The sequence below is a fragment of the Rhinatrema bivittatum genome, chromosome 2, assembly GCF_901001135.1.
Source record: "Rhinatrema bivittatum chromosome 2, aRhiBiv1.1, whole genome shotgun sequence".
Classification (NCBI taxonomy): Eukaryota; Metazoa; Chordata; class Amphibia; order Gymnophiona; family Rhinatrematidae; genus Rhinatrema; species Rhinatrema bivittatum.
Window position 1 is genome coordinate 126,268,344 of NC_042616.1, and position 27,231 is coordinate 126,295,574.

The 27,231-nt window shown below is 43.8% G+C and overlaps 1 protein-coding gene across 1 annotated transcript in view; it reads left to right on the forward strand.

The window, feature by feature from the left end:
- The window catches only part of KIF5B (kinesin family member 5B), a 205,228-nt gene that overhangs the window by 156,089 nt on the left and 21,908 nt on the right, over positions 1-27,231 (forward strand). Inside the window, 5 exon segments of the mRNA XM_029588587.1 lie at positions 4,786-4,846; positions 4,939-5,010; positions 18,490-18,549; positions 18,551-18,595; positions 25,956-26,172. Coding sequence (XP_029444447.1) covers positions 4,786-4,846; positions 4,939-5,010; positions 18,490-18,549; positions 18,551-18,595; positions 25,956-26,172 — 455 coding nt within the window.

Below are 27,231 nucleotides of genomic sequence, written 5' to 3' on the forward strand. Positions count from 1 at the left end.
GGCCTCGCCAGCATTCACTCCAAGAGCTGAGGAGCCTGATGTGCGAGGCGGCTTGGGAGAATCGCCCATGCCGGCAGAGGAGGCGACACTGAGCCCAGAACTTAGACAACCATCGTCGCAATGGGCAAGCGTGGTGAACACCTCTGGAGCGCCGGGAGATGATTTTACTTCCAGGCTAAGTGCAGACGGAACATCGCAGATCGCGTTAACACCGGAGCTGGCTTCACCTTTGGCGGTTTCCCCGGCAGAGCTGACCAGTATAGGATCATCAGGTACTGTCCTAGAGGTTGGGGTGTCAAATGACAACCCTAATGTGGGGACATTGTCGACCATATTGGGGGATACTATCGGCAATGAGCCTTTTAAGATCCCGGCTCGCCCTGAGGTGGTGACTTTTAGGAGCTTTATGGGACCTTGTGGCTGGTTTTGTGACAACATTAAACACCAAGTTAGACCACTTTGCTTTCAAATGTCTACAAACATCTTTGGAAATTCAAACGCAGGTCAACTTACTATCAGCTAAAATACCTGGTATAGAAGAAAAAGAAAAGACGACTCAAGAATTTAAAGCTGCAACTGTTAAGGATAGAGAACCTTTGGCAAGATGTATAGAATATTTGGAAAATAACACTAGACATCTTAACTTGCGTTTCCTTAACTTTCTCAGAGTGGTTGGAGAGATTCCCTATATAACAGTAAAGAAATTTCTGCAAGATATCTTGGGGTTCACAACCGATAATTTACCTTCGATAAACACTTGTTTTTTCCTTCCAAAATTTACAACTGCTAGAATGGCTATAAATGTTCCAAATGATTTATCTAATTTTTTAGAAAATTCTGCAATGGAAGTTATAGACAGAGGAATGTTATTGGTTATTTTTTTTATTATTACTGGTGATTTAAATCAAGTAATGAAAAATTATTTCAGGAAGTATCCGATTAGTTATTTAGATTCTCTTATAAAAATATATCCAGACTTCAACTACTCAAGCATGACGTAGAGGGTTTTTAACCCTCCACTAAGATACTATTGCACTATTTTATTTATTTATTTATTTAAGTTTTTTTATATACCAACATTCAAGACGATAGTCCCATCATGCAGGTTCACAAGAAACAGGGGTGCAATTAAAATAAACTTTACAATTTGAACAATAGTGCAGAAAAGCACTAGGTTTTTCCTTTTTACTTAGGTTTCCCTGCAAATGCGTAATTAGAAAAGAGGATGAGTGTGTTAATTTTTTTTTTCCCCTGAACAGTAAAAACTGTGGAGTCTGAGAAACCTGCTGCTACTTCACCGTTAAGCACATAAAAGATTAACGCTGGATACTTTATGCCCTTCTTTTGTTTATTTTTTCCTTAATGATTCTCTCTTTAAATTGCATCTACCTCCCCCTGTTTCTTACTATATTTTTTCTGGGAAGTGGATCAAATGTTATGCCTGGAGTGATATGGTTTATTGAGAATGATTGTGTTATCCACAGATTTCTGTAACAAACGTTGTTTGTAAATTAAAATTTTATAAATAAAGAGTGTTTGAGGTTTCAGCCCTGAGTCTTTGCACTGCGATATGTGGTAGTCTGAAGCAGAGGGCCTGCATATGCTGGGTGCAGCGAGCTCAGGAAAAAGATTCCTCCCGGACAGCCTATTCCAGACAGGCTGCCTGGTTGGAGGCCAGGGTAGCTTATTTATTTGTGAGGTTTTATACACAGACATTCGTGTGGAACATCATGCCGGTTTACAATTAACAATAAGTTGGGGAAATTATGATGAACAGGGAGGGGGAAGGCTAGAAAAAGAAAGGGAGAGAAAAGAGGGAAAAGAGATTAGCTAAGAAAATTAGAGAAACAATTCTGTTATATGTGGAAAGGAACATAATATCTATAAGTGGTTACACAGTAAATGGGTATAAGCAAAAATATGTAGGAATATTCAAAAAGTTACATATATACATTCCTAAAATTACAAAGTATGAATGGGCACGTGAAAGCAGTCTTACACAGTAAAACTGTCTTAAAGTGGGCGCAGGATTCGAGTACTCAGTGCGGAGGGATCCAGGGGGCTGTGGAGGGTGACTGGAGGGGGCAGAAAGCTGGCAGGATGAGAGGGGGGAAGGTAAGAGGTGGGCTAGGTTTGGTTCGAAACGGGGGTAGGCCTGTTTGAAAAGCCATGTTTTGAGCCCTTTTTTGAAATTATGGAGGGAAGGCTGTAGACATAGGCTGGTGGGTAGAGCGTTCCAGAGGGTGGGGCCAGCGATGGAGAAAGCCCTTTGCCTTGTGATGGTATGGTGTGCTGTTTGAGTGTTGAGCAATGAAGGGTACCTGCTAGGGCGACTCTGGATGGGCGGGTGGAGGTGCGGAAGCGTGGCATATCCTCAGGTCAGGTGTGGTTGTGTTTGTACAAGGTGTTGTGTAATATAGTGAGGGTTTTGTATTGAATACGAAGGTGAATGGGCAGCCAGTGCAGGTTCATTAGCACTGGGGTGATATGGTCCCTTTTACGTGTGTTAGTTAAGATTCTGGCCATGGCATTCTGCAGGATTTGTAAGGGTTTTATAGAGGATGTGGGAAGGCCCAGAGGATGGAGTTACAGTAATCAAGTTTAGATAGGAGTGTGGTCTGGAGTACTAGGCGGAAGTCTGGGGCATGCAGGAGGGGTTTAAGCTTTTTAAGAATGTTAAGTTTAAAGAAACCCCCTTTTAGGAGTGTGTTGATGTGGGGTTTGAAATTTAGATGTTGGTCTAAGACGACACCTAGGTCTCTGACTGAGGGCAAGGTGGTGTTATTAATGGAAGAATTGAGGGAGGTGGCTTGGGAGATAAGGTCATGTTGATTGGAGATTAAGAGGATTTCAGTTTGAGGTATTTAGTGCGAGCTGAAGGTTGGATAGCAGGGAATTGATGGACGCAAGGCAGGAGTCCCAGAATTGCAGGGATTCATTGAGGGACTTTGTTATGGGGATGAGAATTTGGACATCGTCTGCATATAGAAAGAACTGCAGGCCGAGGTCAGAGAGGAGGTGGCAGAGAGGCAGGAGATAAATGGTGAAGAGGGTGGAGGATAAAGAAGATCCTTGGGGGACGCCTTGAGTGAGAGGGATATGTGAGGATTCATTGTTTTCAATTTTTACTACGTATTTTCTGTGGTTGAGGTATGTAGCGCATGTGCTGTATGATCTGGTTCACAAGCTTGCCAGAAGTATGGTTTTGGCAATTGCGGCTCGCTAGCTTTTTTGATTGTGGAATTGGTTAGCAGATAAGTGGTCCAAGTCCCAGTTCTGTAATCTTCCCTTTAAGGGGAAGCTTTTGTTCGGGGAGGATTTGAACCAGCTGATGAAACATCTGGGGGGATCAAAGGGAAATAGATTGCCGGAGGATAAAAAGAGTAGCAAGAAGAGTTTTCAGCCCCGTTCCCATGTTAGGGATCCGAGGAGGTTTTGCTCCAGCAAGAGTTCTTCAGGTTTGGGACAGAAGCAGATCTTGAGAAGACAGCAGTCCTTTTGAAGTGCCTGCAGACCACCTAGGGAGTCGTCAGGGAGCTGGAGGAGGAAGGTCTCCTCAATGAAGTCAGAACGGTCCACTCCACCCCAGAAGCCGTGGGGGGAAGATTAGCCCATTTTTACGGGACGTGGATCAAGGTCATGTTGGATCAATGGTTCCTGGACGTGATCAGAGACAGTTTTGCCTTAGAATTTTCGCACCCAGTCAGAAATGTTTTCCTGGAGTCTCACTGCTCGTCCCAAAGCAAGCGAGAGGCAGTGCAAAGTACACTGCTCCAGTTGCAAAGAAGCAACTGGCCAAGCAGGGACAGGGGGGAGGTTCTCAATTTATTTCATGGTTCCTTAAAAGGACGGCACATTTAGGCCCATTCTGGATCTCCAGAAAGTCAGTTTGGCACTGCGGGTTCCATGTTTTCGCAAGAAAACATTGCGAATGGTGATAGCGGTCCATAAAGGGGAGTTTCTGGCATCATTGGACCTGAAGAGGCCTATCTACATATTGCCATATTTGTGGAGCGTCAAGTTTCTGAGGTACATGGTGTTAGGGCAGCACTTCCAGCTTTGGGCTTTCCCTTTCAGGCTAGTGACAGCGCCGCAAACTTTCATGAATGGTGGTGGTGGCGGCCCTGAGAAGGGAGGGGATCTTAGTTCATCCTTACCGGGACGACTGGCTCATCCGAGCGAAATCTGAGGAGGAATGCTTTCAGTCAATTCGGTGGGTCTGAAGAGGTTACAGCTGCTGGGCTGGGTAATAAACCTGTCAAAGAGTCATCTAGTGCCGACCCAGTCATTGGAGTACCTGGGAGCATGCTTGCAGGGTGTTCTTGACTCTGGACAGAGTGGTGAAGTTGCAGTTGTGACTTGCCTGTTGTGCCTCTCGGTGCCCAGGATCTGGAATCATTTGCAGGTGCTGGCTCCATGACTTCCACGTTGGACTTGGTGCTATGGGCATTTGTCCATATCTATAAATTAAGTTCTGTAGATGATGCTGATTTTATGAGCCTTCTCTGATCCCCTCTTCCTTCTTCTGAAGTTATATTGTTCCTGAGATATATAAATTTTTGAAAGTGTTAAGACACAATTTTGTTTATCAAAATTGAGGATTTAGTTCACATCATTTCATAAGTATGTATTTTCTGTTTGTGCCAGAAGATCCAGAATCTGCCAATCCATTTAACTAGAACAAGTTTTTCTGGTGAATGAAGCCCACCTACATGAATGAAAACATTGTAAATGGGTACGGTTTAAACAAATTATAGTAAAAAATAATTTTGTTTTAATCTGTAGGGTTATGCAGGACAGAAGAGAACAGGCAAGGCAGGATCTAAAAGGTTTGGAAGAAACTGTGGTAAGCAAGCCATTAAAATGTATTTTATACATACTTAAAAAAAAAAAAAGAATCAAGAAAATGTAAGGCCAAGTGTTATTTATTTGTTTTAGGCAAAAGAACTTCAAACGCTGCATAATCTCAGGAAACTCTTTGTACAGGATTTGGCAACTAGAGTTAAAAAGGTACAATGCTTACTCAAATACAGTTTTGGGTTTTTTTTTCTGGTTTTCATACTGTGTTTTTCCTTATGCTGTAGAAATGTATAAATATTTCTCCAAGGACAAGCAGTCCTTGCTTGTCTTCGCATGTGGATGATATCTAATGGAGCTCATCCTGAAACTTGTATATTGTTTTTAGAAGTGCCTCGCTGAGCATGCCTGGCATTCCATTATATCACACATCCACATGGCACTCCTTCAGTCTCTTCTTTTCCTTGGAGCCCACCAGTCATGGTTGCTTTTAATCCTGTTCCTTTTGGGGATTTTGCCATATTTTGTTCACCCTTTTTTAGTTCGAGGCAGCCTGTAACTAGGGATTCCCCACATGTGAGGACTGCCTTTCTGCTTGTCCTCTGATAAAGTAGAGTTGCTTGTCTGTGACAGGTGTTCTTCAAGGACAGCAAGATCTCAGTGCTCACAAAACCTGCCAACTTCACTTTGGAGTTGGCTTCTTTTTATTATACTAAGAAATGAGACTGAAGGGACCCCGCATGGCATGCTCAGTGAGGCACAGTCAAAGCCATGGGCTCTCGATGCACCAGAAGAATGGCATCGACCTGAAGGCTATGAGCCGTAGCGGCACCTACCTCAAGTGTCTCTGTCCTGTGAGGAGGGTTGTGGTCTATTTGCATCCCAGTTGGCAGGTATGCCATGTCCTCGCTGTGTGAGTTAGGGAATGGGGGACCCCTCAACAGAGGTGCTACACTTTTGTTGCAGTGGCTTGCGAGCTATACGTGCCCCTTTTAGGCATAACCCTGTCTGTGGGCAGGGAAATCCTGGTTCATGCAACCATTATTCCATTTACTGGACCTCATGATTCCTTGGGGAAAGTATACGAAATTATGGCCTTGGGTACGGATAGCTAGGCCAGGTTGTTGGGCGTTGTCTTCTGAGATCAGACCGACCCTGCCCTGGTACCCTTTGGATTGCCAGAGCAGTAAATGAATCCTGCCTCTACCAGGGTTCGTACTGGTGGCATCCCTGCTTTCTTTCTCTTGGTGGATTTTGTTCCTAGGAAGTTCGCTCTCAGTTTCAGCTATTCCTATCATGCTGAGAGGTCTACCCTGGGAGGGGGTGGGGTGGGGGTAACTCCCTATTGCAATCAGCAGTGAGATGTTTGGTTGGGGTTGATAAATACAGCCTAGTGGCTTTTTCTTATTCCTGCAGCCCCAGGGTCGATCTCAGTTTGTTCTTTGTGCCTTCTGATTTCCAGTCAGCATTTTGGGGGAGGGGGGGGAGCTAGGACATTCGTGGTATATCTTATTGTATGCCTGCAAAGAACAGTACACCACCTTTTCCCAGTTTTTTCGCCAAGTTCTGGCCAGTACTGCCTTTAGTTTTTCATACTTCACTGGGTTGACTAAAGTGCCTCCCTGCTCACCTGAGCTATCCTGTGGGCGAAATGGATAGGCTTACCCTTGGCAGGGTGAGCATAGGTGAGCTTCAGGCTTAGCTTAACTCTCTGCTTGGGGGTTTTTAGGATAGCAAACCCATTTCAGGGATTGCCTTTCATCCCCTGACACTCTTGACCTCTGTCCTGGGTGGTCAGATCTATCTGGTACTTTGGCAGGTAAGGTAAGCCACAGACTTGGCCGCTGTTGCTGCTGCTTCTAAGTGTTGCTTGGATTTTCTGCGTATTGTGCCTATTCTGCAAGTGCATTATGTCCTTCAGATGCTAGTGGCCCGCATATTCTTTCTGTAGGGCTTTCTGGCCTCAGTTGGTTTTTCAGTTGTCGTTTGACACCAAATGAAAGTGTGAGGTCTTTGTCCAAGAGTTCTTCTCTTGGTTGTTTCTCTAGGCCTTTTCCTGAATCCAGGAGGTTCTAGACCCACTTTGTCCGGGTTCGCTGTTCCAAACCCTAACTGTAATAGTCCCGTGATGCAAAGTATGCTTCTCACTGAACTTCGCATCACGCCTCTGCCTTAGGTGCCTCTGCTATGCATCGAGTATCTGTGTCTGAGTCTGATCTATAGTTTTCTTTTGTAGAACCCAATTTTTTCCCCATCTAGCCTGTTTTGGGGTCAGCTGTCTCGCAGGCAAATGGGAGAAAGGTGGTACTTTCAGCACTATGAGGTTCCCTGCTTTGTCCTTTGCAGGCAGCCTATAGCTTGGGAATCACCCATGTGTGAGGGCGGTTATCCTGCTTGACCTCATAGAAAGTAGATTTGGTTACCTGTAACAAGTGTTCTCCGAGAACAGCAGGATGTCACAAAAACCACCCATCTCTCCTTGAAGTTGGTTTCTCCATGTGTTAGCTATATCATGGACTGAGGGACTCTGCCTAGGGGGCAAGGTGATAATTACAGCCGCACATGCTCAGTAGGGCATGTTTGAAAGCTCTAGAATCGTTGAGACCAAAGTTCTGGGCCAGGCTCCATCTGATGATAGATGTCATCAGATGGAGCTCAGGTGGGAGCCGTAATAACTAAGTTACTAGAGCTTTCTAAAATGCTGTACTGAGCATGAGCTTGTGCAGGTCGTCCTGTGTTCATAGTTTAGTTTATAGCTACAATTTAGGAGAAAATAACTCCTTGTGGAGTGGGAGAGTTCTGTGCTGCTCAGAGAACACTTGTTACAGGTAAGCAACTTTGCTTTCTCCAAGAATAAGTAGGATGTGCAGTCCTTACAGATAGGAATTCTTAGCTACTGGTTGCATTCATCAAAAAAGAGAATAAAAAAAAATGAAAACATTGCCAATAGGCAAACAACTTTTATTTTTGTTGGCAGCGAGCCATTTTCCGTTTTGTAATTTTTTTCTTTTTTTTTTTGGAAGGCAACCTTGCAATAATAGCAAGTAGAAAGGTATATGTGTGGAGACTGTACCCAGAAGTGCATATAACATTAATTTTTACAGGGACTTACATGCAAGAGAATACTAGCCAGATGGTATATTTGCTTCAGCTATTTCTCCTTACTGTTTGTTGAAACTTGAGTTCTTTTGCCTTTGCACACCTGCCACTCTTTTCCAACCTCACACCTATTTCAGTGTCACACAACACAGAGTACTTTTATGCAAATTGTCTTCTTCAAGGACAAGCAGGATGGCAGTCCTCACATATGGGTGACATCATCTGATGGAGCCCGGCACGGAAAACTTTTGTCAAAGTTTCTAGAACTTTGACTGAGCCTCTCTGAGCATGCTCTGGCATGTATACCCATCGCTCATCCCCAACCACCCATCTCCCCTTGAAGTTGGTTTCTCCATGTATTATCTATATCATGGACTGAGGGACTCTGCCTAAGGGGCAGGGAGATGACTACAGCTGCACATGCTTAGTAGGGCATGTTCTAGAATCTTTGAGATCAGAGTTCCGGCCCGGGCTCCTTATGTGAGGACTAACATCCTGCTGTCCTAGGAGAACACCTGTCACAAGTAAGCAATTCTGCTTTCATTAGAGATGGTTTTAAAAACCCAACCTTTTCTTTGCCTCTCGAAGAATGGGAGTGAATAATACTTCTGTAGAATACAAGTATATTAATCCTATCTATCATTTTTCTCTGAAAATGATTTTCTTTGAAATTAGTGTTGCTATCAGTGTCTCCACTGGCACAAAGTTATATAGATGCAGCATTTTTAGCTTGCTTTTCAAAGGAAAAAGGGTTTATGAAATCTGTGTGTCCTCTTAATAACTTTTGAGTATTCTGTCTGCACCAACTAGGTTTAGGTTTATGATTTATGTAGGACAAGCCGTTAAGCCCGTTAAAACGGGCTACATTACATTTTGTTTTCAGTCCATTTTCTAACACAGCACCCTTCTACACTTTTTCTCCCTCTCTCCCCCTTCCCCTCGTTCACTCCTCCCCTTCCCTCCACTCAGTCTTACTCACCCTTTGTCTCCCACTGCCTCCTTCCCCTCACTCTCACTTCCCTCCCCTTCCCTCAGTCACTCCCACCTCTCTCCCCTTCCCTCAGTCACTCCCCACCCTCTCTCAATCCCATCCCCTCCCCCTCAGCCCTCCTCCACTCCCTTTTTCTCTGCTCCACAACTTCTTACCCTTCCACTTACTTACATCCCTGTCTTTCACCTCTCCCTCTCCCCCTTCCACTTACTCACATCCCTGTCTCTCACCTCTCCCTCATTCTCCCTCTCCCCTCACTCTTTCCCCACCCCCTACCTCCCTCCCACACACTCACCCACTTCTCCCTCCCTCTCACTCAGTCCCTCCCCCTCCCTCCCTCTCACTCAGTCCCTCCCCCTCCCTCCCTCTCACTCAGTCCCTCCCCCTCCCTCACTCTCACTCAGTCCCTCCCTCCCCCTCCCTCAGTCCCTCCCTCCCTCTCACTCAGTCCCTCCCTCTCACTCACTCCCTCCCTCCCTCCCTCTCACTCCGTCCCTCCCTCTCTCTCTCTCCTCCCTCCTTTGCTACTGGCCGCCGCTGCCGCCGCCGCTGCCACCCGACGCCGCCATGTTTTTTTTTTTCTGACGCTGGCTGAGACCGACGTGCTCGCCCGCACATGCGCGGTAGAGCTGCTCTCTACTGCGCATTTGCGGCACATCGGTCAACCTTCATTTATTAGGTTGATATCTGAGTCTCCAAGGATTTTGATGGGGGTGTGGGTATTTTATATATTTTTTAATCCATGTATATTCACAGATGCACATGTTCCAGCTGCATGGAGCTCCTTGTTTAAGTGAAGAATCCTTTCTCCTGAAGGCTGAAAAATGTCATCTTAGCCTTAGGAAGCTGCCTTTCTGGGGGTTTTTTTTTGTTTTGTTATTTTTATTGTTGCTTCAGAGTTAAAAGATATCTTGTGAGATCCCTATAAGGCCCTTGATGCCCCATATTCTCTCAGTAGTTTTTTCTATGAGGAAAGCAGCCTGAGTTTGGATAGTTTTTAATTTCCTATAAATCTTCACACTTAGTTTGACCCATTTACTTTCCAGCATTTGGATAATCTAATCCAGTGGTTCCCAAACCTGTCCGGGGACCCCCGCCAGTCAGGTTTTCAGGATATCCACATTGAATATGCATGAGATAAATTTGCATGCGATGGAGGAAGTGCATACAACTCTCTCTCATGCATATTCATTATGAATATACTGAAATCCTGACAGGTGGGGGTCCCCCAGTCAGGTTTGGAACTGCTAATCTAATCTTACAATTGTATTCTGGCTTTCCAGCCCCATAGTACCATCCTAAGTGGCATACAACATATACAAATATAATTTCGTAAATCTAAATACAACATAGTAAAATACAATTTAAAGATAGAAATGAAATATGAATCAAATCCAAATTATTTCTATTTATCCCAGGACAAGCAGGATGATAGTCCTCACATATGGGTGATATCACTGGATGGATCCCTATCACAGAAAACTTTCTGTCAAAGTTTCTAGAAACTTTTGACTGGCACACTGAGCCCACTGAACATGCCTAGCATGCCATGATCCCTCGAGCCACAGTCTTCTTTTTTCCGCGCTGCAGTTAGCCTCGCGGTGAAGGAGCCCTGTGTGATTCCTCACACAATTATTTTCCTTATGGAAAAAGTTTAAAAATTCTCAAATTTAATCCCCTACATAGGGGTCTCCCATCTCCACCTATTGGTGAGTACTAATTTTTGCTCTGGTCGATACCGTTTCAAAATTTTTTCTTGTTAGGCCGTCGACGGCTGCCTGGCCTTCACAATGGCAACCGGGTTTAAAAAAATGCCCAAATATAAGGGGGGGTGGGGGGAGGGACGAATGGGATGGGGTGAGTGTATAACTGACAAACTGGTCAATCTTGGTTAAGTATTGTTTTATCTAGAAGTTCGCGGTTACTACCAAGGTGCACTTATTGTTCTGGTTTATGCTTCATGTTTTTTGTATCCTGATATGTTGTATTACGTTTTGCACTGATTGACAATAAAATCTTTAAATACAAAAAAAAATGCCCAAATTGCCCTCGCATGATGTCCATCACCAACCCACATGTCGAGTGTCCTATGTTTGGGCGAGGGACATAGCGTATCAACATGTCCACAATGTGCCGAGATGACGGCCAAAGGCAGACGGGCCCGGCTGGAAAAGATGGAACATCTTTCATATTCAATTACTACCATTGACACAGACACAGTTGTCTCCAGCGGGAACGGCCAAAAAGTTAGTAATTAGAACCAAGCAACTTCCCGATGGAAGCGGTGACCGTCCGTCCCCGACTCCATCTCGGTCATCGATAAAATCGACCTCTGGGCTCGAGAAAAAAGGTACCGAGCATCGCGAAAAACATCGCTACCACCGACTGACTTCTACTCCCGATGTCGGATCGATTACTGGACCACCCTCGATACCCTTGGAGCCGCCACCGAAAAAGGCTCGAGTAGAACAGCCATCGACACCTTGATGCCTCTCAGTCCTAGGCAATCCCCACCGATATCTGTGCCGAGTACCGAGCCACCACATGGATCTGTGGAAGAGCCGGTTCCGCTTTCTCTTTCAACCCCCTATAGCTGTTCTGACCTCACCAGCTATATGGAAGGAACTGGACTGTTTTCATCCACCAAGCAGTTAGGGACGCTCTGCGAGTTATCCAACCATACCATCACTGGACTGATGCCTGCACCGGTGCCCACGCCGGAACCTCTCCCTCTTCACAACGATGCTCGCTAAGCTCGATGCCTTACTCAGTGCCCTCCCAATGCAGCCGCTACTATCGGGCACGAAGTCACCAATCCCCGAGCCCAGGGAAGATTAGCGCCTCGGGGACTTCGCCGGATGCCTGAGCTATTCCGGGACTATCGGGGATTTCTCATCCAAGGTACCCATTTTCTCCATCGGTTCCATTAATTCCACTGATGAAACCATCGATACCTTCGATGCCAAGTTTCATACCTCACTCCACTTCTCCACGACGTCATTCATCAGATACATGGGACGAAGGAGACATCGATTCTTCATCGGAGGATATTTTATTGGACCCATCCCCACCGGAAGAAAGGAGGAAGTCTTCACCGGAGGACCTCTCCTTTTCCAATTTTGTAAAGGAGATGTCAGATACCGTTCCTTTCCCGTTGGTAGCTGAAGAGGACACGAGACAGAAAACCCTGGAAGTCTTGCAATTTGTAGATCCTCCTAAGGAGGTACTTGCAATACCAGTACATGAAGTCCTCGTTGATCTCCAGCATAGACTGTGGGAGCATCCTTGTTCAATTCCACCAGTGAACAAGCAGACTGATGCCACAAACCTGGTTCAACATATACCAGGTTTTCAAAAACCTCAACTCCTGCACCAATCTGTAGTTGTGGAATCTGCCCAAAAGAAGTCAGAGAATCCACCCACACTAGTCTATGCTTCCTGGCAAGGAGCAGAAATTCCTAGATACTCGTGGCCGGAAAATGTTCCAAGGTTCCATGCTAGTCTCCAGAATTGCATCATATCAGTTATATATGACTCAATACTAGTGCAATTTATGGAAGCAAATGCAGGAATTATCTGAATCTCTACCTCAGCAACACCAAGATTCCTTTAATAACATCATTTATAAGGGCCTAGAGGCAGGTAAACACGAAGTCCGTGCAGCCTTTGACAGCTTTGAAACATCTTCCAGAATGGCTGCAACAGGAATTAGTGCCCGCAGATGGGCTTGGCTAAAGGCTTCTGACCCTCAGGCCTGTGGTTCAAGAAAAATTGGCAGACCTGCTTTGTACTGGAGACAACCTTTTTGGAGAAAAGGTACAAGATACTGTGGCACAGCCAAAGGAACATTCTGAAACTCTGCGCCAACTCTCCGCTGTTCCAGCAGAGACACCCTCTTCTGCACGGCGCACGGCCAGAAAGGACACCAGGAAATCATATTACAAACCATGAAGATACTATCCTCCAGCACCTCATGGTAGGACATCAAGACCATCACAGAGAGGTCAATCCAGGCAACCAAGGGCACCTCCTCCTCTTCAGGCAGGCCCAGCATTGGGATTTTGAAAACCTGCCAGAGGATAGCAGCCACTCCACCAATCCGATCCCGGATCTACCATTGGGAGGTCGGATCTCCTTTCTACCCAATTGGTCAAACATTACAACAGATCAATGGGTTCTATCCATTATCACTCAAGGTTACCATCTGGATTTTCTCACAGTACCCAACCACTCTCCACCAAGTTCGCTTTGGGTACAAAAATATCATTCCAATCTTCTACAAACAGAATTATCCACCCTCCTGAGAGCCAGGGCCGTGGAACCAGTTCCCTGACCTCAAGAGGGCAGAGGATTCTACTCCTGCTATTTTCTCATTCCAGAGAAAACGGGAGGCCTAAGTCCCATCTTAGACCTCCGAAAACTCAACTAAATTTCTACAGAAAGAAAAGTTCAGAATGGTATCCTTAGGCACCATGCTTCTCCTTCTTCAGACAGGAGATTGGCTCTGTTCTCTGGATCTTCAAGACGCTTACGCTCACATTCCAATATTTCCCCCTCATCGCAAGTTCCTGCGCTTCCTGGTGGGTCATCAACACTTTCAATACCAGGTACTGCCATTTGGACTTGCCTCCTCACCCCGAGTAATCACAAAGTGCCTAGCAGTGGCAGCGGCCCATCTATGCAAAGAAAGCATACATGTTTCCTTATCTAGACGACTAGCTCATCAAGAGCCAATCAGACAATGAGCTCTCAACTCGCTCAAGCACACAATCAATCTGCTTCACTCGGGATTTCTAATCAACTACCAAAAATCCCACTTTGTACCATCTCGCCGCCTTCAGTTCATCGGAGCAGAATTGAACACCACCACATCCAAAGCCTTGCTCCCAAAATACACACAGACACACTCCAAATTAGTGAACTCTCTGCACACAAAGCCAACAGCGACGGCCCATTAGTTCCTAACTCTGCTCGGCCACATGGCTTCCACAGTCCATGTCACTCCTATGGCCAGATTAGCCATGAGAATAACGCAATGGACATTGAAATCTCAGTGGCTCCAAGCCATTCAACCACTGTCTTCTCCAATTCAAATAATTCACCAGTTACGTTCATCTATCCTCTGGGCGAACACGAACAACTTGCTCACATGCCTACCTTTCCAGCAACCCAGTTCCACAAATAACCTTAACTACAGATGCATCCACCTTAGGTTTGGGGAGCACATATAGAAAGTCTTCAGACTCAAGGTACTTGACAAACTGGAAGCAACTTTCCAAATCTACTTCTTGGAGCTTTGAGCTATATGTTATGCTCTCTATGTGTTCAAGGACTGCCTTTCACCACAAGACTGTTCTAATACAAACAGACAACACAGTTGCCATGTGGTACCTGAACAAACAAGGAGGTACGGGTTCTTATCTCCTTTGCCAAGAAGCCGCACAAATTTGGGACTGGGCCTTGACACATTCCATGTTTCTCCGGGTCACTTATCTGGCAGGCTACACAATGTAGTTGCAGACGTCTCAGTCATCAGTTCCAACCCACAAGTGGTCCCTGGATCCTTTAGTAGCGACCAGGATATTCCAACGTTGGGGTCAGCCAAACAATGGACCTCTTTGCATCCGAACTGAATCACAAGTGGACAGATTCTGCTCCCTGCACAAACAGAGAAACCAGTTAGCATTGGACGCCTTTGCTTGCCCCTGGAACTCAGGTCTTCTATACGCGTTATCCCCCGATACCGCTCATAACCAAAACTCTAGTGAAGCTTGCACAGGACAAAGGGTCAATGATACTCATAGCCCAGTATTGGCCTCGACAAGTATGGTTTCCCATACTCCGTGACTTCTTAATCAGAGAACCAATTTGCCTGGGAACAGCACCCACTCTCATAACTCAAGAGCAGGGCAAGTTGCGGCCACCCCAACCTTCAAATCCTATCTCTCACAGCCTGGATGTTGAAAGCTTGATCCTGCAACTACTCAATCTTTCAACTAATGTCTCTCAAGTGCTTGTTAGCTTCACGAAAACCTTCCACACGAAAATCCTCTCGTTTTGTAAAGGGATAAGATTCACCACGTGGTGCACGCAGAAAAGTATTGACCCCTTTTCCTGCCCCACATCGTCTTTATTAGACTATCTCTGGCATCTTTCAGGACTCTGGTCTACAGACTTCATCGGTAAGGGTACACCTGAGTGCTATCTCAGCTTACCACAAGGGAGTAGGAGATGCCCTGATATCAGCGCAACCCCTTGTCAGTAGATTTATGAGAGGTTTTACTTCAGGCTTAAACCCACCTTTGCGGCCACCAAGTCACATAATGTGGTACTAGCAAGGCTCATGCGTTCTCCTGTTTGAGCCCATAGATTCATGCAATGTTAAATTTCTTACATGGAAAGTTCTCTTCCTAGTAGCTATTACATCTGCCTAGAAGAGTTGGGTGAGTTACAAGCACTTGTAACATACCTCACCCTATACCAGGTTCCTACATGACAGAGTGGTTCTCCGTACTCACCCAAAATTCTTTCCCAAGGTGGTTACTGACTTCCACCTGAATCAGTCTATAAATTTGCCCACATTCTTTCCCAGACCTCACTCGCACCAAGGCAAAAGATTTTTACAACACTTTAGACTGTAAACGCACGCTAGCATATTATCTAGAACGCACTAAGGTCTATAGGGACTCTACCCAGCTCTGTTTCTTTTGATAAAAACAAACCGGGGTAAAGCAGTGGGCAAATAAACACTCTCTAACTGGCTAGCAGATTGTATAGACTTCTGCTACGAAAAAGCAAGCCTTTCTCTCCAGAGACGAGTAAAGGCACACTTAATTAGAGCAATGGCAACCTCAGTAGCACGCTACCATTCTGTACCAGTTGCTGACATATGCAAGGCTGCAACATTGGAGCTCTCTTCAACATTTGCAGCCCATTACTGCTTGGACAAGAAGGACGACAAGATTCAGCCTTGGACAATCTGTTTTAAAGAACTTATTTCCAGTATAATCCCAACTCCTTCCACATCCAAACCTGCTGTGATTTCAGGCTGCCTCATTTTTCTAACAGTACACCAGTTGTTGTGTTGGTCCAACACAAAGATGACTCAGCCTGTAGCTTGCTAATCACTCATATGTGAGGACTATCATCCTGCTTGTCCTGGGATAAAGCAAAATTGCTTACCTGTAATAGGTGTTATCCCAGGACAGCAGGATGTAGTCCTCACGAAACCCACCCGCCACCCCACGGAGTTGGGTCTGAAACGTTTTATTATTTTATTTTTTGCTAACGCTTATTGCTACAAACAAGGCTGAAGGGCGACCCCTGTGGCTCAAGAGATCATGGCATGCTCAGTGTGCCAGTCAAAAGCTTCTAGAAACTTTGACAAAGTTTTCCATGATAGGGCTCCGTCAGTGACTTCACCCATATGTGAGGACTACATCCTGCTGTCCTGGGATAACACCTATTACAGCTAAGCAATTTTGCTTTATTTAGAACATTTATTAAACTATTAGCAGAGCAAAACTGTGCTAAGCAGTTTTTTCTATATAATTCAACAATAATTAATCACCCAACTAAATGTCACTGGGAGAAGAATCAGCTGAGAATTAAACTAAAAAAAAACCCTAGTCCTCAATAGTCAGGACAAATGAATAAAGCAAGCAAATCCCCACCCCCACCCCTACCTATGAAAAACCTTACCATTCAATGCAACCTTCCTAGAGGAAGCAGCCTGTAAACTCTAGTCATCCCGTAAGCACACCCTAAGGAACTTCCCAAAGGGTGAAACCACCTCCCCCTTTAAAATGCCCCTTTGGAGACGTGCCACTCCTGCTGCAGGCTACCCTTTCGGTCAGCCCACAATGAAATTGGGAGAAAGGGGTGGAATTAAGATGTCGCACTCCCCCCCCCCCCCCCCCCCCCGGCAAGTACTGTCCCATTCATAGTATATTGTATCTACCTATTTTTCCCCAAGTACATTACTTTCTTATCTATGTTAAATCATATCTGCAACTTCTTTGCCCACTGATAAAATCAGTGGAATTCTGTAGTATGTTACAGTGTGGCATAATTTGGTGTCCTCTTCCAAATGACAGGTTTTTGATTCTTATTCTTTTCTGAGTTGTTGACAGTTATTAACAATAGCCCAATCACAGAGCCCCATGGAACTTCACTTGTAACTTGGAACCAGTTGGCATATATCATTGATTATCATCTGGGACCGAGAACTCCACGAATATCCAAATTGGTAGTGAAGAATAGAGTTCACCACTCAATGCAGAAAAAAATAGACCAGCTTAACCTCAACATGTAAAAAAAAAAAAAAAATTAAGATGCTAGAATGATTTTAAATGACCTTCATACTAGGCATCATCGGTAGTAAGTAGCCATTTTACAACTCAGCCTTATGTATAATCATGGGTCATTATTAATGTCCTCACATAATCCATAAAATTCAAAATCAATTGTATCCAAAGCATGGAAAATAAACTTCTCAACTTGTACCATAACTAAATCATCCACAGAACGTTGCAAATTTCGCCACTGCGGTTTGTAAGTGTAACTGGTAGTGTTGCCCAATTAAACCCTGAGCATTGCAAGTAACATCGTCATCGTTCAATTAATGCCGCCAATAGCAGTGCCTGACGTGGGTACGTGTTTCGGACTCTAGTCCTTCATGGGGCCAACGAAATGCATCCGAAAGAAGTGTATTATATTAAATAAAAATGAATAGGAACATTTCAAAAAATAATTAAAAAAAATAAACAGAGATTGGAAACTTACTTTAGTGTGCTTCAGTGTGTTAAGCATGTCCACGACGTTCGTTTCCGGCTCTGGGAACTGGCTCGCCTTTTGAACCAGACAGACTGCCAATCAAAATGACGTAAGAATTCAAAAAAACAAAAATTGAATAAAAAAAATATATTGAAAAGAAAAACAATTTTATAAAAAGGAACCATTCCACAGCAATATTTAACCCATGAGGATGGACTCTGTGGACATGTAACATTCTGAAGCACACTAAAGTAAGTTTCCAATCTCTGTTGTTTTCTATGCTTTGGATACAATTGATCTATTTGCAATTGCTAGTGAGAAAATTGGTTTTACTTGCATAAAAAAAATCTAAAAATATTCATTTTGAACTTTGTGGTATGGATTTTGTGAGAACATTAATAATGACCCATGATTATATATAACGCTGAGTTGTAAGCGGCTTACTCAGTACTGATGATGCCTAATATGAAGATCATTTAAAATCATTCTAGCGTCTTTGATCTTAATTTTTTTTTACATGTTTGAGGTTAGTTGGTCTATTTTTTTCTGCATTATCACCCACAATTATTGCCACTTCAGCCAGTTCTTTACCCACTCATAAATGTCTCTACACCTTATCTTCTTTCATTTAAAAATAAACATTTTATAGGCTTCTGAATAAAAAGCATCAACAATCCATATAAAATATACTGATATTTGCCATAGTAGGTTTGCTATTGATGTTTTTCAAATGCTGGTAATGGTTTGCCTGACATGACCTGCTGCTCCTAAATCCTAGGAATTCTTACTGATTAAATATCTCCTTGGTTTTTTTTTTTTGATTACAGAGTGCAGAGTTGGATTCAGATGACACAGGAGGCAGTGCTGCACAGAAACAGAAAATTTCCTTTCCTTGAGAACAATCTCGAACAACTCACAAAGGTCCACAAGCAGGTAATAAGCAATTAGTGCATTTCTTGTGTTCTTAAAGTAACATGTTGAACTAAGCAGCTACTGCTAAATAACACCATGTACCCTTTTTTAAACTTTTTTTAAAACTTTTTATTTCTTATGAAGTCAAATAGCTAGTTACAAAATGTGACATATTGCCTGTCCATTGACACATCAACATGAACAAAGCAATGATAAAATAGCTCTGCACTTCTTACATTAGTGATGTGTATGTATATTGCAAGAATTGTTCTATTTAAATGTAATAAAAGGGAAGAAAAATGGATTACTGTTTGTTCACTGCATATAGTCACTGCATTGCACCAGAATTTACCCCATATTGAATTTTATCTATTAAATGAAGCTTTAAGAGTACATTCAATTTCTCAATATTAGCAATTCAAAAAGTTCTGTTCACCTATTGTTACCACATACCCTTTTAAGAAAAATAGTTTTCATGCTAAAAATTAACTTTTGTGATTTTTCTGAATGCTGTAATAATTCTACTTCTTGGTTACAAACTTCAGCATCTTCCTTTAGAGAAAGTGTTTAGGGATATCATTTCTCTAATGAAAGTGTCCAAGGACTGCTAGGGACAATGGATACAGCTTTGGCACATGCTGTAGCAACAGTTCTCTTGAAGTTTTGAAGGTAGCCAAGCAGTTGGATGCCATAGGGAGCAGCACTTGAGCTTCTTATATTTTATGCCTTCTTAAGTTACATAGCAGAGGACTTGGAAAAGGAATAGTCTTTTTGCATAAAACACTAAAATCTGTAATAAGATTGATAATTCATGAGTAGCTGAAAAATTATGGATTTAGGCCCTCATTTACTAACTATTTTTCCCCATACACATAATGGGAGAAAATCCTTAGTAAATCATGTCCTTCCTCTATACTCAGGCAGGCAGGCCAGTCCACACAGGTGGGGTTATGCACTCCTACTTACAGATGGAGACAGAATAAACTGACTCACTGACATCACCGACATATAGACCTGCCCTGATAGCCTGCCAGTATTCTCTGTCTCCAGCAGATGATGGACATTCATCTCCTTAGTGGGAATTGTTCATGTTGGGGGGGGGAAGAAAAAGAAGAGAAGGAAAGAGAAGAGGTTATGCTCCTGAGGTGACACCAGACTGGTTTCACCTTCAGTTGAGCGGTTGTTCCTCAATGCCTGGCCAGATTTAAGCTCTAAAGATTATCTGATGACAAGGAGGAGCTTGGGGGTGAAGGCTTGTGCCTGATTGTGCTTCCCAGCCGAAGAGGGCTGAGGCTCAGGTAAAGGAAAGGATCTCCTTTCCTTGCTGGGCCGTTTCTCCCCTTCAGCGCTAACACCTACCCCTGATGAATCAGTGGAGAATGGAGGCGAGTGGCCTTCTTGCGGCATCGGTCTCTACAGTTAGGGCATTATTTGCTCCTAGGCCCTGTGTTGCAAGTCCTTGTGGTTGGCTGCTTGGTGAACGCTTCAGCTGCAGTGGGCATTTTCTTCCAAGCAAAAATACTTGCAGTGGGGCATCCAGGCACACAAGCCCGTGACCTAAACGTGAGCACGTAATTGCGCGGGTACATTTGCACGCAAATTGGGGTGTGTGCAGGAGATGGCGTAGACAGAAGAATGGCCTTTTGGTGAAGGATAATGGCACTGGAGGGTAAAAAATTTAAGCATCTTTCTATTTGTGCAGCTTGCCTTATAAAGGCAGTCCAGCCATTGCTCTCACTTCGCCTCTGTCAGCGCTTTCTGGAGACTCAAGGCAATTTGCCTCCCAAGGATTTTGCTACTGTTGGAACATCCCCCTACCAATGAAAGTGATACAATGGACAGTTCCCCTCTCCCCTTGTTTCTAATGGGAGGGACATGCCCTGGGCAGAGCTTTGGAGAGTGCCATGTTCGGTTCTGATATGGTTTCAGCCTCCTTCTCTTGGATGGGTTTTTTCCAGAGGTTACAGGCCTTTCTGAAAGGGCGACCCGCAGAGGCTAAACAGCCCCATAAGGAGGGGATGTGTCATGGGTCTTCCCACTTGGTGCCCAAGTTGGGCAGGTATCATAAAGAGGCTGTCCCTGGCAAGGTAGAAGAGGATGAGAATTGTGAACCATTGGATGATTCTGGGGGTGACTTGGATTCCACACCTCTGGAAGAAGGGGAAATTTCACCTGACCTGGAGCCATTTGGATTCTTCTCCACTTTTTTCACAAGGACGAGTTGCCAGATCTGCCATGAAAATGCTCTGAGTAGTCGGGGGTGACGCTACAGGAGTACAGAAGAAAGACCCCCTATCTTGGTCACCTTGCACAGGTGTCCTGTTTCTTTTCACTCCTGGAACCAGTGCAGGAGTTGATTGACCTTGAATGGAATGCCCCGGAAAACAGTTTTAAAGGTGGACGTTCCTTGGCAGGCCTGTACCCCTTGGATCCAAAGGCAAGGGAACAGTTGCAATTCCCGAAGTCTGATACCCTGGTGTGCGCTGTAACCAAGGGAACCACCATCCTGGTCGAATTGGGAGCCGCTCTGAAGGATGCCCAGGATAGAAGGTTTGAAGCTATCTTCAAGCAAGCGTTTGAAGCGATGACTGTGAATTTTCAAATAGCTTCTTGCTACCTCTTGGTGGTCCGAGTAAGTTTGTGTCTCTCTCAGGAGGCTCAAAGAGTCGGAGCTGATAGCGGGCTGGTGATGGAGCCATGAGCTGCATTTTTAATGGATGTGGGCTGTGACTTGGTGTGTATGGCAGCTAGAGGTGTAGCTCCTGTGATAGTAGCAAGATGCCTGCTGTGGAACTGGTCAGCAGATACAATTTCTAAATCAAATTTGGCAAGGTTACCCTTAAGGGTTCTCTCTCTTTCAGGAGTGAATTGGAGTAGATGGTGAATAGATGGTGTGAATCCAAGATTCTGTAATTGCCAGAGGACAAGAAAGCAACATTGTGTTCTTTTGGGGCGAGAGGCCACTCCAGGGACTCCCATTGTTTTTGCCATTACAGAGGAGTGGTGAATCAGAAGTCGCGTCCCTTCGGAAGATCAGTCTTTAGCCTAAGAAGCCAAATAAGGACAAAGGTTCTGGGACAGGAGCATCTCAATCTTCTCAATCAAAATACGGGGTACACCAGTTAGAGAGAGAGGCAGATGTGTGTATCGCATTTGTCACAGGTGGGCCCAAATCACGATGGACTAATGGGTCCTGGATGTAATAAGAGACAGCTATGCTCTAGAATTTCTCTGAATCCCTCCAGATGCCTTTATGGTCTCTCCATGCAACTCGCTAGCAAAGTGAGTGGCAGTGGAAACTACTTTGAAAAGGCAGATAGACCCCAGGGACGTAATTCCAATTCCAAATCGCAGGAAAATAATAGGCAATATTCTATTTATTTTGTCATTCCCAAGAAGGAAGTGGGTTCCTTCCAACCGATCCTGGATCTAAAGGCATTTGTGCATGACTTGCTTCAGAATGGAAACCTTATGTTCCATAATTATGACAGAAAGAGAAGTTCCTTACATCTTTTGATCTGACAGACGCTTATCTACATATCCCTATTCAATAGGAGCATCAGGGGTTTCTTCATTTTGCTGTTCTAGGGCATCATTATCCATTTCAAGCTCTACCGTTCGGTCTGGCAACAGTTCCCAGAACCTTCTCCAAGGTCATGGTGGTAGTAGCGGCATCTCTGCACAAGGAGGGCATTCTAGACCGCATCCAAAAGCACAGAAGAGAGTGAATTGGCATCTTGCAAAGTGATCTGCCTCCTTTAGGAGCTAGACTGGATGGTGAACTTAGCGAAATGCAGTTTACAGCTGACACAGGCCCTGGAATACAATTCGATTCGGAGCGGGGCAGAGTTTTCCTGCAAGAGAAATGCATCCAGAAGTTGGTGAATCAAGGTAAGTCTTTGAGGATGGCCATTCATCCAACAGTGTGGATTTATCTGCAGGTCTTGGGTCGATGGCAGCTACATTAGAGGTAGTACCCTGGACGAGGATGCATGTGCAGTGTTCTCACGGTGGAATCCACAATCACAGGAGTACACAGGCTCCACTTGCCGATGGAAGTGAGCAAGCAAGTTCAGTGATGGTTGCAAAGGGACCATCTCAGGAAAGGAGTGCCCTTAAAGACACTGGACTGGCTGGTGCTCATGACAGATGCGAGCCTCCTGGTTTGAGGGATTCACGCTCAAGAGTTAATGGTGCAATATTGGTGGAATGCCAAGGAATGACAGTGGACATCAGTCATTTGGAAGCCCATGCAGTTCGCTTAGGGTGTCTATGGTTTGCTGAGCGGTGAGAGTAATGCTAGACAATGTCACGCGGTTGCCTACATAACTCATCAGGACAGAACCAGAAGTCATCAGGTGTCAGTGGAGAGAGATGCTCTCATGGCATGAACAGAGCAACATCTTCAGGTGTTATCCCCCTTTCGCTTTACTGGGAAGGTCAAAGTGAGGGCTGATTTTATCAGCAGGCGGGCCTTAAACCCAGGAGAGTGGGAATTGGCAGATGACGCCTTTCAGCTCATAGTTTCTCAATGGGAGCAGCTATATCTGTATTTAATGGCAAGCTATGGCAATGCAAAGGTACCATGGTTCTACAGTTGCAGAAAGGACATGAGTGGTGGGAATTGATGCTCTCATCCAGCAGTGACCACACAACAGGGTGTTATATGTTTTCTCTCCCTTGCCGATGATTGGCAGAATAATTTGGAAGATTGCAGGTCATACCAAGACCGTGCTTGTGGCGGCCCTGGATTGGTCATGGACAATGTGGTACACCAATCTCCATTGACTCCTAGTGGGCAGTCCTATGAGACTGTCAGGGAGGATCATCTGCATCAGGTGCCTATCATGCATGAAAATCCGGGTTGGTTCTATCTTACTGTTTTGCCCTTGAGAGCTGAGATGTGGTTATTCTCCGGCAATGATATCCACATTTCTTCACACTAGAAAGTTTTCTACATCTCTGGGTTTGGAGAGTATTCGGGAACTGGTGTGGGGTGAGATGGTTCTCACCCTCTTAGAGTAGAGATTCCACCGATTTTGAAATTTTAGCAGGAGGGATTGGTTAAGGGCTTGGCCCTAAACACCTTGAAGATGCAAGTGGTGGCTCTTTCATGCTATAGAGGGTAGATTAACAGTAAGCCCTTGTCCTACCAGCCAAATGTGTCTAGGTTCTTTAAGGGAGCCAAGTATCTATGGCCTCTCTTGCACTTACTGGTGCTTCTTTGGGACCTTAATCTGGTATTGAGATTTTTGTCAGGCCATACCTTTTGGCCACAGTGTGATCTCTACTTGCAACTTCTTACTTTGCCACCAGGAAAACTGTTTTCAATCTGTTCAGTGAGGCGAATTTTGATCTGCGAGCTCTTTCTTGCCATGAGCCATTTCTGCAAGTAATTCTGGGGGCGGTGCAGCTCAGGACTGTACCTTCCTTTTTGCCGAAGGTGGTTTCTGAGTTCCATTTGAATCAGTCTATTTCACAGCCCACATTGGAGAGGGAGTGAGATGAGCGGGATTTTCAGTTGTTACATGCCTTAGATGTGAAACGGCATCTAATGCAGTACTTGAAGGTTACTCACTCTTTGAGGAAGATTGAGTGGCTGTTTGTTCTCCATTATGGAGGTAGACAAAGTGAACAGGCATCCCAGGCAACAGTAGCCCGTTGAGTTAGAGCTAATCACGGTTGCCTAGGTGGATACAGATATTCCATTGCCTAGGCAAGTCAGGGCACATTCCACTAGAGCACAAGCAGTCTTGTGGACAGAGATTCAGTTGTCTCTGGTCGAGGTTTGCTGGATGGCAACGTGGTCCTCCTTACATACTTTCTCCAAGCATTACTGCTTGGATGTTAAAGCTCAAGAGGTTGCGGCCTTCGCACAGGCAGTATTGACGGGAGTTCAGGCAGCCTCCCACCCATTTCAGGAGTAGCTTTGGTACATACCACTAGTGTGGATTGGCCTGCCTGAGTGCAGAGGAAAATAAAATTACTTCTTTCTTGATAATTCTACCTTTCGTCTAAGGAAGGCAGGCTAATCCATAGCCTGCCCTGTGCTGCATGCTTGATTTTGATTTCAGTTCGTCTCTTGTTTGGGGGACGATGTAGAGTATTGTTTGTTCTGAGTTGTTTGAAAGACTGGTTAGTGAAGAACCAGCCCCTAAGATGTTACATTTTTTTATTGAGCTCAGTACTTCCGAGTTGGTTGGAAGTAACAAATCATTGGCTGTTAATAGTCATGGTTCAAGTATAATCAGTTTGTCCACAGTTTGGCTTTTCTAGAGATACTGGCAGGCTGATGGCAGGCCTATATGTCTGTGACATTGGCAAGTCAGTTTACTCAGTCGCCATCTGCTGGTAGGAGTGCATCACCCCATCAGTGCGGATTGGCCTGCCTTCCTTAGAGGAAAGAAAACTACCAGGTAAGAAGTAACTTTACCTTAGTTTGAAAAGTGGTCAAGTGTTTTAATCTAGTATTTAGTGTAAGAAAGTACAGTGCAGAAACACAAGAGACATATATTTGTGTTTAGGATTTGAGGTACCAGCAACTACCAAAATAGAGATGGTTAGTGGTTCATTGATGTATGATGACTTCAGAGTTACTAATTTGACAGATCAATGGGAATGCCATTAGAATGCTAGAGTACATAATGCAGTACACCCAGAAAAAATAAGATGGTATAATCTCTGGTGAGACCTCATTTGGAGGAGTAGGAATTTCTGTTGTTCTCTCCAACAATTTAAAGGGAATCACCTACAAAGGAAACTATTTTTAATGGACAAATATATCTTAGAATAAGGATTCATTATATAAGATCCATATAAAATTATACTCAATAAGATGAGGAAGTACTTCTTCACAGCCTTCTGACTTTCAGTATCAAAATTCCAAGTATCTTGGAAGAAACACAATAGAACCCTAACACTGGAAAAGTAAGGAAAGAGCTTTGGACCAAGTTGGATCCTGTGGTATTGCGGTAGGTAGGAAAAACGAGTAGGTTAGATGGCCCTGCCAGGGTTAATATTTCCTGTCTTGCTTCATTCTCCTCTTTACAGCAAATATCTGATCACTATATTATTTACCTGGGGAGGTTGCCCACAGTTACCTGTTCTCTCTAATAGCTAAGAAAAGCTAACATTTTAAAGGTTCCTAGTCTGTCTTTCTACATGGCTGCAGCAAATTTATTTAGTATAAATGATTAACCTTTAGTTAGTGACTTCTTGGAAGACTTCATTAGTAATTTTGACTTTTATCAGATTAAGCAATGATCTTGTTAAGTAAATTGATTACAAGAATTCCATTTGAAATGTTCATTTTTTAACCAGGAATCCTGAATTCTATTTTCATTTTTGCTTATTTGAAGTTGATGTTTTTGCTTCTTCTAAGTTGGTACGTGATAATGCAGATCTTCGGTGTGAGCTTCCAAAGCTGGAGAAAAGACTTAGAGCTACAGCTGAAAGAGTTAAAGCTTTGGAGTCTGCACTGAAAGAAGCCAAAGAAAATGCATCTCGTGATCGCAAGCGATATCAGCAAGAAGTTGACCGCATTAAGGAAGCTGTGAGATCCAAGAATATGGCTAGGAGAGGACATTCTGCACAGATTGGTTAGTGGCAAATATGCAGTGCTTTTCAAAACTATCATATTCAATCTAAATACTCTATTCTTTTATTTAAGTGACTAGTTTTAGCTTCACAGAAAAGTACATATGTTGTAATTCTGAGTTTTGAAAGAATGTTTTTTTTTATTTTTTTATTTTTATAATACAGTTACAAATTACATTTAAAAAGAAACTAAAACACAACTAAAATAAAAGGGAAAAAATACAAGAAATTAGAACATTTTTCCATAGATTACTTTCCTCTTAGTCACAGTGTGGGAGGGGAAAAACCGGTGAAAATTGTATGAGAAAAGAAAACAACAAAATCCCTGAAGAACATAATCATTAATTAAAGAATATAGGCATAAGTGCACAAAAAACGTATCTATTAAAGCTACTCAACATTATCCCATGGCCAACAAACCTAAGAGTTAACTACAATAAAGGTAGAGAAAATTTGGTTATCCAGAAACATTCTTAGCTGTTTAGGCTCATAAAAGAGGAATCTTTGTCAACATTTTTTTTTTTGCATATAGTTCCCTTTTATTTAATTTTTCTTAGTTTATATTCTTTCATTTTGTTTTATTTTTATGAATCACAAATATAAAATTGGGTGTCTTCATAATTTTAGTTCACATTTGAGTTTGACTTGGATTCTATCCTCTGTTATACTGGATTTCAAAAGATGATTTATTTATTTATTTAAAAACTTTTATATACCGGTATTAGTATGCATACATCATACCGGTTTACAATGTAACTTTAAAGGTAGAAATTACAATGAACAGGGAGGGCGAACAAGGAGGAGTATACAAAGAGCAGGAGGTGGAGGAATTAAAGCAATAAATAAAAACTGCAACGGACTATTTACAGGAATATACAAGGCGTAGGCAAGATACTTGCAGAAGTCGGTGTACTTAATCAGGGTAGGCTTGTCGGAAGAGCCATGTTTTAAGTTTTTTTCTGAACTTGGCGTAACATGGCTCTAGCCTGAGAGTGGTAGGGAGGGTGTTCCATTGTTTAGGGCCTGCAATGGATAGTGCACGGTCCCTAGTAGAGGAGAGG